We start from the raw sequence: 17,695 nt of genomic DNA on the forward strand, positions 1-17,695 counted from the left end.
ATTATCCAGAACACCCATAACTGTAGAAAATTAAATTTTGTTTAAAAAAAGATCATGTAGCAATCAATTAAAATATTGCAGAACTAAAAGTGCTACATTCTTAGTTGGAATAGGGGTGTTATTTTAACTGTTGGAAGTCATAATGGCTTTGCAGAATAATATCATTGCCTTTATTCAAGCCTACCCTCTTGGTCTCATTTTTTTTTTATCATCTCTTTGACCTTTGAGAAGCTCTTAACATGCTAAGTAACTCATTACTAAAAGTTAAAGCGGCAACATGGTTACAGTCTTCTTTAAGTACGTAACAAACTTGTACAAAATAACCTATAATTCATTTTAATGTTATGATCTAAAAATGATTTAGTTTCAACTAAACCATGTGACGTTGTCTTAATTGAATTTTCTCACTGTTAGGTCCAGATATGTAATCTAATTCCCACCTCAGTTGTGTTCATTTTGAATATTTAGATACTGCAACAGTGATACCACATTTGAAGTCTAAGGTCCTACTCGAAAGTTACTATAATAACTGAGTAATAAACTAATAGCTACGTATGGATCAAGAATGGTAAACTGAGGAAGCAATTGTAAGACTATATGGTTGAGTAAAAGTACTAAATTATGTTATCGGCCTGCAGGTGGCACTATTGAATCAGTTTATGAACAATACACTTCGCATCTTTTCCCCTGTTATTGACTACATATGTTGCCATTTTATAAATAAGTTGTTCTATAAAATAGATGAACATGAACAATCTTAGTTCTTTCCAGATTTAAAAAAAAACAACTCAAACCAGTAAACTGTGTTTTATCTGACACTCTACCAACTGGAATTCTAACTGGAATTTCTGTTGGGTCTGTTTTTTGACTATAGATATCTCTCATCCCTCAGAAGCTGGCTCGAACATCTTGTTCCCCATCAGCCCCACCTTTCCACAACTACTAAAAATTGTCAAACTTACGGATAGTTGTAATCGGTGGCCTGCTCTTGCTCCAGTCTCAACCTTCCACCGCTCTGCAGTACCACTTTCCCTCGGTGTCACTCACTAGATTTGCACACTCTGGCATGTCTTGCATCACCAAAAGATCACTCAGGCGCTTTCAGATTGGTTGGAAACGTAGAACATTTGGGTAACCGACATTTTTGATTAACTGGCACCATCCATTCCACGTCAATGCCAGGTAATAGGAATTTGCCATAATAGTGTTTCTCAAATGTGCTGTGCACTACAAAAAACTGTGCAACAGGTTTGTAAGCTTTAAAAATGCTAATGAAAAATTTCCATTAGGCATTTTGCTTCCCATCTTCCTCCTTTCTCCACTCCCAACTCATTGACATTTAATATCTACTTCACAATACAGACTGTTACCGCCAATAGCTTCTCACTTCATTATTAGAAATATCAGCATTTGATTCAAAGAATGGTCTCTTGATACTTTAAAATGAGGTTATTTTAGTCTTGAAGGCATAAAACATCTGACGACTACTAAAAAAAAATCTTTAAAAACAAAGTAGTTTGAAAATCAACACTGCATGGGTTTAGTGATAGGTTTAGGCTTGCACTTACTGACCATAACATAGGTGCCAGGAACACATTAATCTGCAGCAGTAATTTCAGACCAGTTGTTCAAGAGACAACCTCCTGATCAAGAGAAAACAGACAGGAATCTTGCTCACCCTTATTTTTTCACAAGTATATACACGTCTACCAGCAATATGTGGGGTATAGAGGAGCTTACAGGTTAACCTGCCCACTCTACTGCATTCATTATAAGGAGACCAACTATGAAAAGGGAATGAATTAAGGTGGAAAAAAACATCAACTAGGCAAATAGTAAAGCAATCTACTATGGTATAAAATTTCATAATGCAAACATAAAACTCTGAAAATTGGATTCTGTAAACTTAGCTTGAATATATAGAACTTAAAAATAAATCCATATATTCATGAGATGGCTGCTGAACTTTCCCAAGAGGGTGATGTTATGCATTGATAAAAGATGCTAAAACCATTTAAACTGCTGAAAGATACATTGCCATTCAATAGCCTGAATGACTTTGTGCAAGACTACTTCATAGAGGTCTCTTGGTTGTACTATTCTTGGTTTTCAGCTGCCTCTGTAGCCGCTTTTCAGAAAAAGCAAAAGTTAAAGAATACATTACAACAAATGAGAGAAGAGAGAGAGGAAAAAAATACTGCCTTATATTTACAGTTAAAGGCACAATTTTGTTCTGATGGGTTAGGATGTATGTTATCGTCTAAATGATCATGAAACCTACCGCTCTCACACGTTTAAGCCTTTCTTCCAACTTCTCCTCTGCCTCTCGTTCTCGCAGCACACTCTCAAGCCGACTAATGAGTTCTGCAGCAAACTTTTCTGGTTCAACGTGGATATCCTTTGGCATCCGATATGTGCGCTAGGTAGAGCAAGAGGTCAAAAAAGCACAATCCGTGTCAATGAAGATTTCTGGAATAACTGTTTTCTGTTCTCTCAGCAAATCTTTACAATATTAAAATAGCCCAATACCACGTCAATCTTATTTTGAAAAAGCTTGAAAATGAGGAAATGTCTATCATTACAAGAGTTACAAAAGCGACAGTTTATTTTATTGATCAAAAAAATTATATCACTTGGAGGTTAGTTTAGACCAAAGTGATGCCAAACTAGGAGGATCAGTGGGTCTGGAGGATGTATATTAGAGATTACAGAATGAGTTAGACACAAAAAATGGTAAATGAAATTTAATGTAAAGTACTGCATATAAGAAGAAAAGACAAGACATGAAAAGAAAAGCCATGAGCTTCACAACTAATGTTGAACTGAATAATGATGATGATATGCAGAGGTACATCAACAAAACCAACAGAATGTTAATCTACATAGTTAAAGGATTAGAATACAAATCAAAATAAATCAAAATGTATCATTGTAATAAATGTAATCAAACTGTATCATTGACTGGTCAGATTACACCTTGTGTGTTGCATCCAACTTTAGTTAGTGAGACAATCAAGTGCTGGAGGCAGTGCAAAAAGGAGACATTAGTCTGATTCCCTGGTGTCACAATTATGCAAAAAGACAGGAGAAACTTCAGAGTCCGTAAGAGAAATTTACCTAAAGTCACTCTCCTGTCTTCTCCCCACAGCCCTGTAAATTCTTCCATTTCAAATAACTCCTTCTTGAATGCCTTGATTGAACCTGCCTCCAGCACACACTCAGGCACCGTGCTCCAGATCCTAACCACTCACTGTGAGAATGTTTTTCATGTTGTCATTGCTTCTTTTGCCAATTACATTAAATCTGTGCCCTCTTGTTCTTGATTCTTCCACCAATACAAATAGTTTTTCCCAATCTACACTGTCCAGATCCCTCATGATTTTGAATACCTCCATCAGATCTCCTCTCGACTTCTCCAAGGAAAACGGTCCCAACTTCTCCAATCTATCTACATAACCGGAGTTCCTCATCCCTGGGAGTGTTTCTGTGAATCTTTTCTATATTGTCTCTAATGGTACACATCTTTCCTAAAGTGTGCCACCCAGAACTCAGCACAATACTCCAGCTGAGACCCAAACCAGTGTTCTATATAAGCTGAACATAGCTTCCTTGCTTTTATGCTCCTATTAATCAAGTCTAGGGTGTTGTATGCTTTATTAGCCACTGTCTCATTCTGTCCTGCCACCTTCAATGATTTATGCACCTATACACCCAGGTTCCTCTATTCCTACACCCCCTTTAGAATTGTACATTTTATTTTACATTGTCTCTCTCTGCATTCTTCCTACCAAAATGAATCACTTCACACTTCTCTGTACTAAAGTTCATCTGCCACACATCTGCCCATTCATTCCACCAACCTGTTTACATCCTTTTGAAGTTCTACGTTAGCCTCCTCTCAGTTCACAATAATTCCAAGTTTTGCATCATCTGAAATTTTGAAACTGTGCCCTGTACACCAAGGTCTATGTCATTAATACACACCAGGAAGAGCAAGGATCTCATCACTGACCCTTGGCAACTCCAGTACAAACATTCCTCCAGTCTGAAAAACATCTATTAATCACTACTCTGTTTCCTATCACTCAGCCAATTCTGCACCATATTGCTACTGTCCCTTTTATTCCACGAACTTGGACTCAACCCACAAAGGAAGTGTTTGACAGCTGATCTTGTTAGGTTTCTAAGGTTGTAAAAGGAATGGAGCAGTTTAACCTGAATCTTACTTGAAATGAAATAGCTGGTGGGACAGAGATATAGATTCAAATGAGTAAATTTAGGACTAACAAAGTGAAATGGAGCAGCCGGAGGATCTGGGGTGGATGAATTAAGATGGATTTCCTCATTTGTAACTATCTTGTGAATTGAATTTCAGAAAACTTTGGTTAATTCAGGGCTTAATGACAGATTAACAGTCAGAAAGGAAAGGTGGCAGCCAGTGGGTCCAAGTTCCACCACGGACAGGAAAATTGGGGCACATTGCTCACTGGTACTTGAATGTCAGTTAAATTCTGGTATTAAACATCTTACAGAGCAATTGCTTTTGTTAACAAAATTCCAATGGTTTCTACCAAACTTTGGTTCCTAACTGTTAGATTGAGAGACTATCCTCAAGAGTCTTATTCCTACTGCCTAAATTCTTTTCAAGTAATTTCATATGCCAATTACATTGAATTTTGCACCAATCCAAATACAGATTTCTTTGCATTGACATGAACAGTGGTCTAAAACCAGATCAATGTACAATGCATTTCTTCTTGGAAAGGGCATCCATGATACATTTTATAAAGATGCCTCAACTTTATATTTCTGAACTCAGTCTTTCCAACAAAATGATAAAAATGTAGGCTTTGAACTAATATTGTTTAACAATTTACTAAAATTAAGTTTTGTTCCTTTCTTCAAAGGATAAAATATTATTTAAGATCTTTTAACTGAAAGAAAAAGTATCAACTTAGAATAGACATAATGGAAATGTTTTCAAGTGTGCAACCTTCCAGACTTCACTTTTTAAATCTAGAACTTACATTTTAATCTTTCAACTGTAATGCCAAGAACCATTACTTGTATTTTCAAACTATCGTTAACTTAGATAATAACAATTTGATTACATTACTCAATGTCTCTCCAGAAAGGTACAGAAAAAGGATTTTTAATAGAGGGTGAGTGTGGAAGGAGGGGGTGTGTACACAGAGGGGGAAGCAAAGATGTGCACTTGATAATGCAAAGGACCAGTGCCATGCAAGGTAAAGAGTCACATTGAAGCACTAATGTGTTGTATCACAAGTTTGATCCATCATTTGGCCATAACTCCACACTCAGTGATGCTGCTGTGACAGGTATTAAATGTAAACTTGATGTCTCGCCACAGAGGGCAGGACTAGCTATCACCGGGCTGTGGCCAAGGTGGAGCTTGGGAAGCAACTGTTGTAGAAGGTGGGTAGCTTTGTAGGTTGTCTTTGCAACTAGATTGGATTCGTGCCATGCTAAAATGGTTAAAGAGGAATATTCACTTACATTCCAAAAAGTAACTCAGAACAATATTAAAAAAATACAATTTCAACTCTGCAGCTAAATGTCTGATTTACCATGAATGCATTTTAACTATGTGCATTTTTATAACTGCACTAATTTAATGTAATTGCTAATAGGCTTTTATGCAAATATTATTTCTGCATATCTGCTATAAATCTGATACCAAGGTGGTTAAGCTTGGAAATATAGTCAGACCAATTTCATCTGCACACAAGAATCTGATTCAATTTGTGTTGTAGCTGTACTGTGGTCACTAAATTGTAACAAGTTTTCACAAGAAAGGACCACAATAGGTCTGTTTTAATGTGTACGAATTGGAATAATTAGACATTTGGAGATAAAGCTTTCTACAGCTGGATGGCAGTTTCAGTTGAATTACAAGAATGGAAGTTAACAAACGGGGCTGCAGATGTAGCTGTGAATGAAAAAAAAATCAGTCCACTCAGCCAGACCAGTTAAAAACATGCTGCAAAAACTACATAATTTTTTCTGGAAAATTAGTTTGCCCAAAAATGGTTAAGATTGTTGCAACAACTTTAGGTATTGTGAATTTATCCTGTGAAATATGTGCACTGGTTAACAGCTGTATGTGAGACAAATTGAACTGGACAGCAGAATTACTTCTTTCAAAACATATTGGGGTTAATTTTAACCTAATCCATCTGGTGGGAAAATGGTAGAATGACTGTCCATTGGATTTGTTGAACACTGAACTCAAAAGTGCACTGCCTAAAGTCAAGGCAAAGTAAAATTAGATGGGGCATAAAGTGGGCATCCGATCCAATCCAGTCAGTTTCCTGCTGGGTGGGTTAGGTTCAAAACTTACTCACATTATAGCCAAAATCCATATACACACATATATATATATATATATATATATACACACACTATATATACACATACATATATACATACATATATACATACACACACACACACACACACACATTTTCAAATCAGAGTAAGACAACAGTTACCACTGAGGATGAGTTTGAGTGTTATATAACAAAACTGTAATGCTATATTTCATAAATTAAGTTATTTCATTACACATAGTGAAATCTTCCTCTTTCTCCCCTCACACCCTCACCCAGTAATGTTACATCTTACTTTGATGCTGAAAGCCTTTTTCATTACTTGGTGTTTATTCTTCACTTTTATTGAGCTACACTGTCATATGAAAGGGAGATCTTAATTGTGAAGATAAAAGCCAGGAATTTAATAGGATGTTGTGGTCTTCTTTTCAAAACTGACATTTATTTTTCCCTTGCTCCAAGTTCAGCTCTTATGCCAATGTTTCAAAATATCTCATTGCTACACTTAAAATACCAAATAGATTTTCATCTCAAATGATTCAAACCTTTGAAGTTAGATTAAGGACATCACCGATTTGGTGCAAACTATGATATTTTATTGTTAAACCATAAAAAAACCATAAAAAAGCAAGCTAAGGTAACCTGCTCAGATATAACTTTTATTGCAGATCTGGCAAAGCCAACCAATTTTCTCCTATTCAGTTTCATCTTTTTAGAAGAGATGAATAAAGCAGAATCACATCCGGATAAGGCTGATCAGTCAAGGCTTCTCTACAGCAACCACGCAGTGAAAGCAGCAATGTGAATGAACAGAGTGCTGTGCAGCTGGGAATAGCCACTGCCCAATCGTTCAGCTATTCACAACCAAATGATCAAAGCTGAAGACTAGGTCTTCTGCAGCTTAAGGATGAAAATAATTTAATTTAAAGCCGAAGCCAACTGAACTCCCTTAATAAGATTAGTTTGATGGTGGATTTGCTTTTGCCATATTGAATGTGAACAAACAGAATGGAGACTGTGAGAACCCAACGTGTTTCTGGTGAAGAACCTCGGACTGTACTGATGGAATTAAACCCAATCTGATTACCCCGGTGCAAAGCTATTTTAAGTCAGAACAGTTAGAAACCAACTCTCTATTATGCCATTAGCAGAGATTTCTTCCTTTGGCAAAGAACTGGTGCAGTGACATTTGACAGGTTTAGGAACATAAGCAGCAAGATTTTGGCTATACCTAAACATTACAGCAAATAAAACTGTTACATGCTCCTCAAGTTGTCCTAACAATTGAGCCACAAAGTTGCATGCACTGAATTCAAAGGTGGACTGCATAAGCACCAACCATACACTACAGCCAATTTTTTTTCCCCCACTTTGGTTACAAAATTCACAATTGTATAGAAATAGTTCTTCATGGCTTAGTCCATTTGCAGCACAGAGCAACAATCTGCATTCTGTGGGATCTGCTCAGAACTTGGCTCCAGAACTGGAACTTCACATAAATAGCTAATGCAAATTGTTTGTAGCTTCTGCAAAACATAAAGACTCAGTGGGATAGTAATGTAGAACTGTTCCGGCTAAACTGAAATGTGACAATTCTACACTTTCAATTTAACCTACCACAGGAATGTTGCAGAAATGAGCAGACCTTGCCAGTACATCACACCAATGGTTCTTTTAAAAGGTTTTTCCTCATTGCTAACTGAAAAGTTGTACTGTCCATGCAAACTGACAATGATTACTAGGACCATTATGTCCTTAAGTCTTCCTGTTCTTAATTAGAGCACATGGTTCAAATATGCAGATGATGATATGGGAGTACTACGAGATATGAAATCACACTACTCCAATTTTTAGTACTGAACTGGATGCTAAACTAAAGAAAATAGAATACCCTGAGCTCTCAATATTTCAATTCTTTGCAAATGGATTTAATTAAACAAGTGGGGTTTAATACCTGCTCTGCATAGTTTCTTTGCCTCTACAAGAACAAAAACTGCAATTCTGGTCAGAGCTTAAAGGCACAAATAGCTGTTTTGATCTGAAAGAGATGGCCTCACTGTAGTTCATATTGATTACCAATATACAAAGCAAATAATTGGAATAACTTTCATTAATTGGTAAATAATGCATGCCAGAATTATTTCACGTTCACTGCTCAAAGCATTCCTTTGAATTCTCCTGGCTTTGAGCATCAAATGGAACGGCGATATATTTCCAAGTCAGGATGGTGAGTGACTTCCCTTCCAAGTCACTCACCATCCTGATTTGGAAATATATCGCCGTTCCTTCACTGTCACTGGGTCACAATCCTGGAGCTCCTTTTCCAACAGCACCATGGGTGTACCTACACCACATGGACTGCAGCAGCTCAAGGCGGCAGTTCACCACCACCTTCTCAAGGACAGCTAGGGATGGGCAATAAGTGCTGGCCCAACCAGCGAAGCCCATACCCTGTGAGTGAATAATAAAAAAATATTTTAATAAAACAGTTATTTTCCGGTGAAAGGCCTTCTTCAGCATCTTGCACAAGTTCAATTTTTTTTGTTTGAGTGGAACATTTTAAATTGAAAATATAAATGAGAACAAAGTACAAGTTGGTGTATTCATTGTCTCACTTATGAAGCTGACATACAGCTAACTGTGCACTTGCTCAAACACAGGGCTTGGTGTTAACTTCTCACATTAATGGGGCTTTTTGTAAACTAGTCATAATTATATCACAATACAACATTCATTTTTTCCCCCACAGCATATGCATGCTCAAACAACTTTCTCAGTTGCATAATTGGGCATCACTGTCTATTTTAGAATATTTCACAAATAAATTTTCAAGTTTAAACATAGCCTGCTATTTAAGGGCTATGTCTTATGCATCTATTTCTAGGAGGCTCATAACAAAAGTCAGCATTTGAACTCTGGTAGTTAACTGGGAAACACTAACCATATCAACATTTTTTTTTTCTATCTGAGTCCTTTATTGTTTCCACACTCTTAATAACTCCATGAAATAGTGTTTGTCTCTCTTGCTCCAGGAAGGAAAAACAATTCAGGGAACATTATTCCAACTTTCCTAGCACTGAAATTGGATTACTTCCTAGCTCAAGGACTTAGGCATTTGAGGAGATTCATTACACCACTAGTTTAAGGGTATACAAGAATGGAATTAATCAAGTTGGCAAAACATGTTAAAAGAATACTCTGCAATAAGTCCTAACCAAAAAAGGCCTTGAAGATTTCCCATAGGTGTATCTCACAGTACTTAATTAACTTTTTTTTTAGGTCAAGTGTGTTACATTTACCAAACAGTAGCTGGCAGCATTTGGCAGTAGGATACTACTCCTACTGCTATGTTAAAACCAATAAAAGACAAAGATAATTGTCATAATAGTTTCAGTGGTCAACTCTTAAATGACACAAAGATGGCTCTAAACTGAAGAATCCCCACAGCATGTGGTTTTCTTGCTGCTTTATGTGCCCATAAATACTAAAGATGCAAGGGGTCATCCTTATGTTATCATTCAATTTAAAAATGGGTCTTTGACAAACATTTGTCACAACAGAAAGATACATCCAATAAAAACACAATTCACGACAACAGCAAATTCAATAGCTGATCTCCAACTATGGATAATATGTAAGGAACTTTATAGCAACATAGCCCTGAAGCAAAGCAGTTTGACAAAGGATTCCACCTAATACATCAAATCCTTTGTTCTCTTTACTCATGCTACCTGACCTAGTGAGTGTTTTAGCACTTCTGTGTTTCAGATTTTCAACATCTGCATTTTTTTTTGCTTCTTTTTACTGCTTTACGAATTACATAGTGCATGGTTGATAAAACAATATCTGAACACATTTCATAATGTTAATTGGTTCTCCAAGTCAGCCACTATCTGTACAGCTTTAAAAAACTTGGGTAAAATACTAAGGCAACAGAAGAAATGGTAAAGAACAATGAATAAGGCTTAGCGAAAATCCACCTGTTTAAGCCTTTAAAGTGGCATTGCTGAACATGTCTTTTGCTCACCTGTAGAAAGTAGATTTGCATAAGTAATACTTACAGGAATGTGAGGTAGTGGCACTCGTCCATTCGCTTTGGCACTTTCATGCATCTCCCGCCGATGTTGCTTTCGGATTCTGTATGGTGGAATTCCATCTCTGTCCGGAAAATAAGGCAGTTTCATTAAACCATAGTCGAGTAGAGCATTACAAGACTCAATTAGTTATACCATTTTGCAAACCGCATCTGAGCCAAGTAGTATTTCACCCAATGTACAGTGTAAACAGAGATAAATATACACTGTACCAAGGCAAATGTGGTGGAATTATAGGAGAAAATTTTGGATTTTTAATCAATCTGCATTACGTTATCGTACTTCTCATAATAGTCAACCCAAAGCAAAGTAGCAAGTAAAGGAAAACCAGAAAACTTTTTAAAAAAAAATCTATATGTGGCCCCTACAAAGTTACACTTCCCAGAAGCAAACACTGGAGATCTTTTTTTCCAGTGCACAGAGATGTCAACTGCAGCAAAAACAATGACACACTTGTGGAAATAGTATGAAGATTTCACAACTGTATCTAATTTTTCCAGGCTCTGCTGTGAACATTCATCTGCATAGTGGTCAGAGAACTTGCACTATTGAGGCTGTTCATTTAAATCATCAGGCCTCACAGTAACACACCACAGCCAGAAACAGTTGCCCAAAACTAAATTTATAACAACAACCCTTAAAAATGTTGATCATTTGAATAAAAGAAACAGCCCAGTTAATAAATTCATGGATGCCTGAGGCACATAAGTTAAATGGCTGTCACTATTCAATGCTTATTTTCTGTAAATCACCCAACCCGAATTACATTTTCTACATGACACTGCCCAAATATTGCAAAAAGAGCACAGGTGGTTGATGAAAAATTTAGAAGAAACGACACAGTTTTGAGCACTAATGAACTTAACTGAATAGTGTTGACATTTCGAGTCCTCATCACCCTTCCACAGAGTTCTGTGGAAGGGTCATGAGGACTCGAAACATCAACTCTTTTCTTCTCCGCCAATGCTGCCAGACCTGCTGAGTTTTTCCAGGTAATTCTGTTTTTGTTTTGGATTTCCAGCATCCGCAGTTTTTTGTTTTTAACTGAATAGTTGTTGGCATTACCTATCTGGAAACAGTGGTTACTTCCTTCCATTGAAACTTAGTAGGGTACTGAAACTATGGCGCATTCATGTTTTCTCTGCCCCATTTTAGAGGGTAATCACTGTATCTATGTCAAGGGAGGTTTGCATTTTAAATTTGACCTTCTATAACGTGCACAGCCTGGTAAGTGTCAAAATGTAAAACATTGACAAAATGCAAAGCAGGGTCAATTTAAAAAAAATCCTGCAAGGGATTGACCCACAGAAATAATCAACTTTGACACAGAGCAAAAAAAGTACACAAACTGTGACATTTTGGCAATATTCATCTTGTAGACAGTCACAAATAGTCCACAATCATAGATATTTCTTTTACAGAATTCACTGTATTCTTTGAAATGCTGTGTTTGTATAGTACACAAACAGCAACTAGCTACAAACTTCAAACACTGGATCAAACTAAAACAGTGTTTATAGGTCACTGGCAACTTGCCTTATACTTCAAAGAAAAACTATTAATCAAAGCCAATTAGAAAGGAAACTAGGACTTAAGAATTGCACTAATAATTCTTTAAAACTCCTTCAGAATTTGTGTCATTGGAAAGAGCATCCCAATCTAAGTATACAGGTATCTTCAATTTAGTGATAAGACAGGTCATTGGCAGCAGAATGATGATCCACATTACCCAGCATGTACAGGTGTATAGATTTCCGGTTCTCAGATAGGGTGCTGGGAAGTGGCTTTTTACACACTTCACTAACCCCATCCTGAAGGGGAGAACATGCCTTTGTTCACCACATCGTGGCAAACGACTGATAATGGCCTCTAATCTATCCATTCAAACACATGTTCTGTCCTGCTGTGCCGACTTTGATGTTCTCTTGGTTTGATTCCCTAGCGCCACCTCTGAACTTGAAAGGTTTGACTATTTTAACATTATTTGCCAACTCATCCATTAGCAGCAGGTTCAAACAAAGCCACATTCTGATTCATTAATTTTATCTTGCCCCTCCTCCTTCAATAAAGAACAGCACAATAGATGCAAACATTTCAGTCTTAAAGACTCTGGGGTCGCACCTACGACTCATGAAAGGAGTGTCACATGTGTAGACATTTTGAAAAAAAATGCACGTACATGTTAATTTTTATGTAGTAGCAAAGTTATGGGGTTTAAAATCATTAGATTTGGAGTAATCTTTGAAAATACATTTACTCAATTCTGCTTCAATGAAACAGCACGATTTGTTTTCTATATAATTTTTAAAAAATTGCTCCAGCCAAAATAAAAATCAGCTGACAAAGTAAAAATGTACCAAATTGGATACATATTACATGCATATTTTGAAAATTGGGAAATGTGTACTTTTACACAACTGCAGCAGCTTTCAATAGCTAGTCCCCTCAATACATTTTGAAGCAGAAAATCAAATTTAAAATATTCTGAAAACAGAATACAGTTAACTCAATTAAATGATTCCTTTATAGGATACGAGCCTCACAGAATGGCTGAAATTAATTGTGTCACTGTGTGTCGTGCAAGCAAGACGATGATAATACATTTATCAGGAGGCAGCCATTATAGTTTTAGTTTACAGTTTAAACCTTAAATTAGGAAATTTTATCAACATAAAAATAAATCCTCAGTGACTGGTTTCATACCAGATTGCCTAAATTATCAATATATGTAATTGCAACAATGGAGTGCACCTTAATTCACATTTTATTTCAACTGCTCAGCTTTAGGCGCAGTACAACAAGATGGTGATGCCACATCAGTGTACTGCTCCTCCACCACCTGCATTTACCTTGGCCATTGTTCTGGCATTGGTTAAAAAAAGCTCAGGTTAAGTGTTAATAAAACCCAGGATTCCCCGAGTCATGATCTCAGGGAAGGGGAGGTGGGGTGCGAGGGAGTGCTACAAATAGCTATGGTTTTCATTCCTGCTTGTTGACCAGAGCTCGAAATTGTGTGCTTTTATTTTTGAAGAGAACCGAATTGTTAACATTTGGGGAATAAAACCATTGCAAAATCCCTTTAGGACTAATCACTGAACACAGCATTGGTAGTGAGATGTTTCGGCATGCTAGGAAATTAATCTATAGCCACCAGGAGGAGCTGCTAGAAAAGGCTGGGAGAAGGATAAGTAGTAGGAGTGTGATAATTGTGCGTTAAAGTATTACCAAGGGGATCACATTCAGTTAGGGGGTGTTAAAAAGCTTTCAGAAAATGGATAAAATTCAGGGAATTCACTAGTATTAAAAATGCAACTGAAAGGTTAACAGAAAGCCAAGTCTCCTGAGAGACAGCAGACGATTAGGAGAAAATTATTACAGGTATTTTTAGAATGGCATGGATAGGTGCAGCAATTAGCTTGCAAATTGTTAAATGTTCTTTTTAAGGTGTTAATGACTTTAGAAATTTTAATTATATTATATAGTGGCATAAGGAGGAAAATTACATGGTTGCTGACAAGATTTGAAAATAAGAGTTATGACCAGAGATGATAATTCAGAAAATCAAGTTATGATACATTCAAGGTCGGTCATTTCTATATGGCAGACTTGTAATTGGATAGATTTATTTGCCCAGTTGCCCAAAATTCACCATTGTAAATTTACTTCCATTTTTCATATTGAGTTCCTGTAAACCTCCATCTCATTCTAGATAATTTTCCATCAATAATTGAGTCTTACACTAACATTCATTATACTATCGCAAACTTCTGAGAGAAAACATACATGAACCTTTAAATATCATAACAGTAACCATAATCTGCAAAGTGCGGCTTTGCCAGAATGTCTTTTTTGGATGGAATGTTACATGTAAAACATCCACTGGCATTAATTGAAGAGCAGGGCTCCCTCCCAGTGTTCTAGCCAACATTCCTCCTCTAGTCAAAGCCAAAGACAATTAAATTGGTCAATGATCTCATCAGCTGTTTGTGGGACCTTGCTCTGCACACATTGGCTGCCACGTTTTGCTCACCTAACAGTGATTGTACTTTGAAGATAAATCATTGGGTAGGAAACATTTTCTGAGACTGAGGATGTAACGGTACTATATAAATGCATATTTGTTCATTTGTTGCTCAAACTATCACAGTCACTCTTACAACACTAAAGATGGCTGAAAGATCTCACTAGAAATTTTCACCTACTTTTCTCTTACAGATGCCCATCAAATAGCTGTGCATTTCCAGCATTTTCTGTATTCATTTCACACAACTATGTCTTTTCTTTTTTCCCCATTGACAGAAGGGGGAAATGGGGAAAATTACTATTCGGAGAATTTCATAAAGAGGGAACGGAAGTCATACAATCAATGTTGCTGTGCTGGTCTTTATTCAGTTTGCATGATTTTCAGCCCCAGTGCCCCCAAAAATCCAAACAACCTCAACTGAATGAATTTCAAAATTTGCTTTTATGTTAACTGTTCTTAAATATTTTAAAAGCACCTTCCTATTCAGGGTTTAAATAACTACAGAAAATCCTTTGTAAACAAAGGTTCTTCTATAAATAACTGAGAACATGCTGATTTCACTACATTCAAATTTGTATCATTAGAGAATGGATCATATGATGGGATAAGTACTGGCCACTGGGGAAATGTAAAAATGTTAGAATTTTGATTCACATCTCCTGCCCTTCTAAATTATCAAAATATATTTTTCCAAAACACTCTTTCTGGAGATCTCTTTGGATAACATAATCCAAGTTTAAGAACCCTATGGACATGGCAGCTTCAAACACAAGCTGCATATCAATTTTTAATTTCCTGCGATAGGATTTTAAGGAACACAATTTCTTTACTGGTAGTAGTTTCTGATGCTAAAGACTTTAGTGCACACATTTTTGCTAAAATGATCATACGAATGGGTTTGCTCTAGTCTGATACCCTGGCATTGAAATCACTTTCATGTCAATGCCTTCCTTGCCAGCCAGCCAGCAACTCTCCCAGGAAACCCTCGAACTACAGATAAGCTTCTTCAAAGTGTTTTACAGTTCACTGAATGAGCACAACGAAGGAACATCAAACTTCCTTTTTTTGGGTGTAAACCTCTACCCAGAATGCTAAGAGCCATGAGTAATGAATCTCTTTCCATCTCTCGCTTTTATCTGCTCATTACATAGGCCCTGTTCCCCTTAATCTCCATATAAAAAAGAACCAAAGCTCCCCGCAGATCCAGACATGCTGAGCCCTGGTCTGTGAAGAATCCAAATCTAATTTTATGCCGAATCCTGCTTGTAATGTTAACCCTACATTGTTAACAGCAAAAATGATTCTACCTCTAAATGTGTCAAAAATGAACCAAATAATATTAATTGAAAAATATGATTGAGAAATAAAAATAAAATTATTTTCATATAATTTACAATGTTTATAGTTGTATTAAGTAATTCCAGATTGTTTTTTTTAGAGAAGTAGCAGATTTCCTGTGGCATTGCCTATGATAAATCAGTATTTTTAAATAATAGCTTGGAATTTTGCAATAATAAAGATGAATATATTAGCTGTCACCATTAGGATGATGCAAAGCTGACAGCAATTCCAGCTCTGCACATATGCAGTAAAACATGGAAACCTGAAAGTTGCTGCCGAGTTAGCGTGTTCCTCCACAACGTTGCTCTAAAAGCATCGCGCCAGCATTTAAATACACACAAGCATGCGAATTTGTGGTTCTTACACATTAAGTTTGCTAGAAAAAAAGCTAGGGCTTGTGTATTCAAAAGAGATTTTTTAAACAAAGTTTTACACCTCAATTACTGCCACACACTCTCTCTGGCACTGAAAATTAACTTATGTATGGAGTCTCATTCTTTCACTTTTAATCTTTGATAAAAAAAACATTAAAACAATTTTTTAAAAAAAACCTTATCCCTCTTTCATATCTCTCAATCGCATCCATCTTTCATTTGCCTTTTAAATTGCATTGCGTCATGGCCACTGACAATGTTTGAGGCATTGGGTTTCTGACCCTGGAGTGAAAATTTGTTTCTGTTTGCCCCAGCAAAGATTCTTCAATTCGATTAGTGTAAGAGACACGCTGATACTTATCCTGTTTACACAGGTCCTATATTCCCTGCAGAGGGCAGTGCATGGTATTAGACGTGTGATGACTAAGTTGCTGTTCAAAAATCCACAGGACATTTATGGGCAAACGTAAGCATAGTGAACGGTGAGCACGTTCCTTCGCTACTGACCACAAAATTCAGGCCATTACACAATTTAATGCACAAGCATTATTCTGCTACCATGGTGTAGCTGTATCTAAGCTCACCTGAGCCTTTAAAGCTGGAAACATTAATTGCTAGAAACCTTAATTATTAAGTAAACAATGCAAATTAGAATGTTGTCTCAGATCACTGAGCATAATTGCTGTTTGCTTGTAATAGTGAGTTTTCCACTCCACATATTGGTAAATGCATTTTAAGATTGTTTCGCATTCTGAGTGAGATGTTTTTGCATACCAATATACTGTTTTTTTTAAACATATTACAAATGGACCCTCCATGACAGCGTTTGTATTAAATCAGCTGGTGTGTGGTTTATGGGGTCAGGAATTTTCCAACTTTACCTGCTGCAGTTGAAATATTGTGAGTTTGCTAGTAGAAAACAACAACCGTATATAGTAGTTCTGAGTTTTTTGTGGTATTACTCTGTGTGGGGTACATTTATGTCATTACCATTTCTATCTTCGTCTTTGTGCAAGAGTTTTGACATTTGCATCTGCTGATATTCATAGGTTTGGATGTTAAAAATGTTGATTTCTTCACATCACAAATTTCTATACAGGGTTACCTTGTTTGTTAAATTGAAGGAGATGAAGGATAAAAGGGGTTTCCCAGCTGATAGCTCTAAATTAATTCACATTCTTACCCTGCAACATCCCCACCACAGCTATATCTTGCTCCTTAATCCAATTGAGAGTCTCAAATCCCAAGGACTTTCTCTCCCACTTCCCAGAATTGCAAAAGTTGTAATCCCAGTCACTAGCTTCCAAATGTCTGGAAACACAGCCATTGCCTAACTGGGTTGGGTGGATGGGCTCAAGCCTTGAGGCTACTAAACCTTTAAGACCAAACATCTAACTTAGTCTGGACATAAAACATTGTATGTGCAAATGATAATCTGTTTTAAAAAATGTAGATAATGTGAATCTCAAATAAAAACAACATTGGAAATGCAATCGTCAATCTTTTTTCAGA

At 36.6% G+C, this 17,695-nt stretch overlaps 1 protein-coding gene across 2 annotated transcripts in view; it reads right to left on the bottom strand.

Annotated features, from left to right (window-relative positions):
- axin1 (axin 1) overlaps positions 1 to 17,695 on the bottom strand; it is a 108,462-nt gene that overhangs the window by 21,149 nt on the left and 69,618 nt on the right. For both annotated transcript variants that reach the window (XM_041206774.1, XM_041206775.1), the window contains exons 4-5: positions 10,412 to 10,508; positions 2,282 to 2,419 (exon numbers count right to left, since the gene is read on the bottom strand). In XM_041206774.1, coding sequence (XP_041062708.1) covers positions 2,282 to 2,419; positions 10,412 to 10,508 — 235 coding nt within the window. The remainder of the gene's footprint in view (positions 1 to 2,281; positions 2,420 to 10,411; positions 10,509 to 17,695) is intronic.

The sequence above is a fragment of the Carcharodon carcharias genome, chromosome 15, assembly GCF_017639515.1.
Source record: "Carcharodon carcharias isolate sCarCar2 chromosome 15, sCarCar2.pri, whole genome shotgun sequence".
NCBI lineage: Eukaryota > Metazoa > Chordata > Chondrichthyes > Lamniformes > Lamnidae > Carcharodon > Carcharodon carcharias.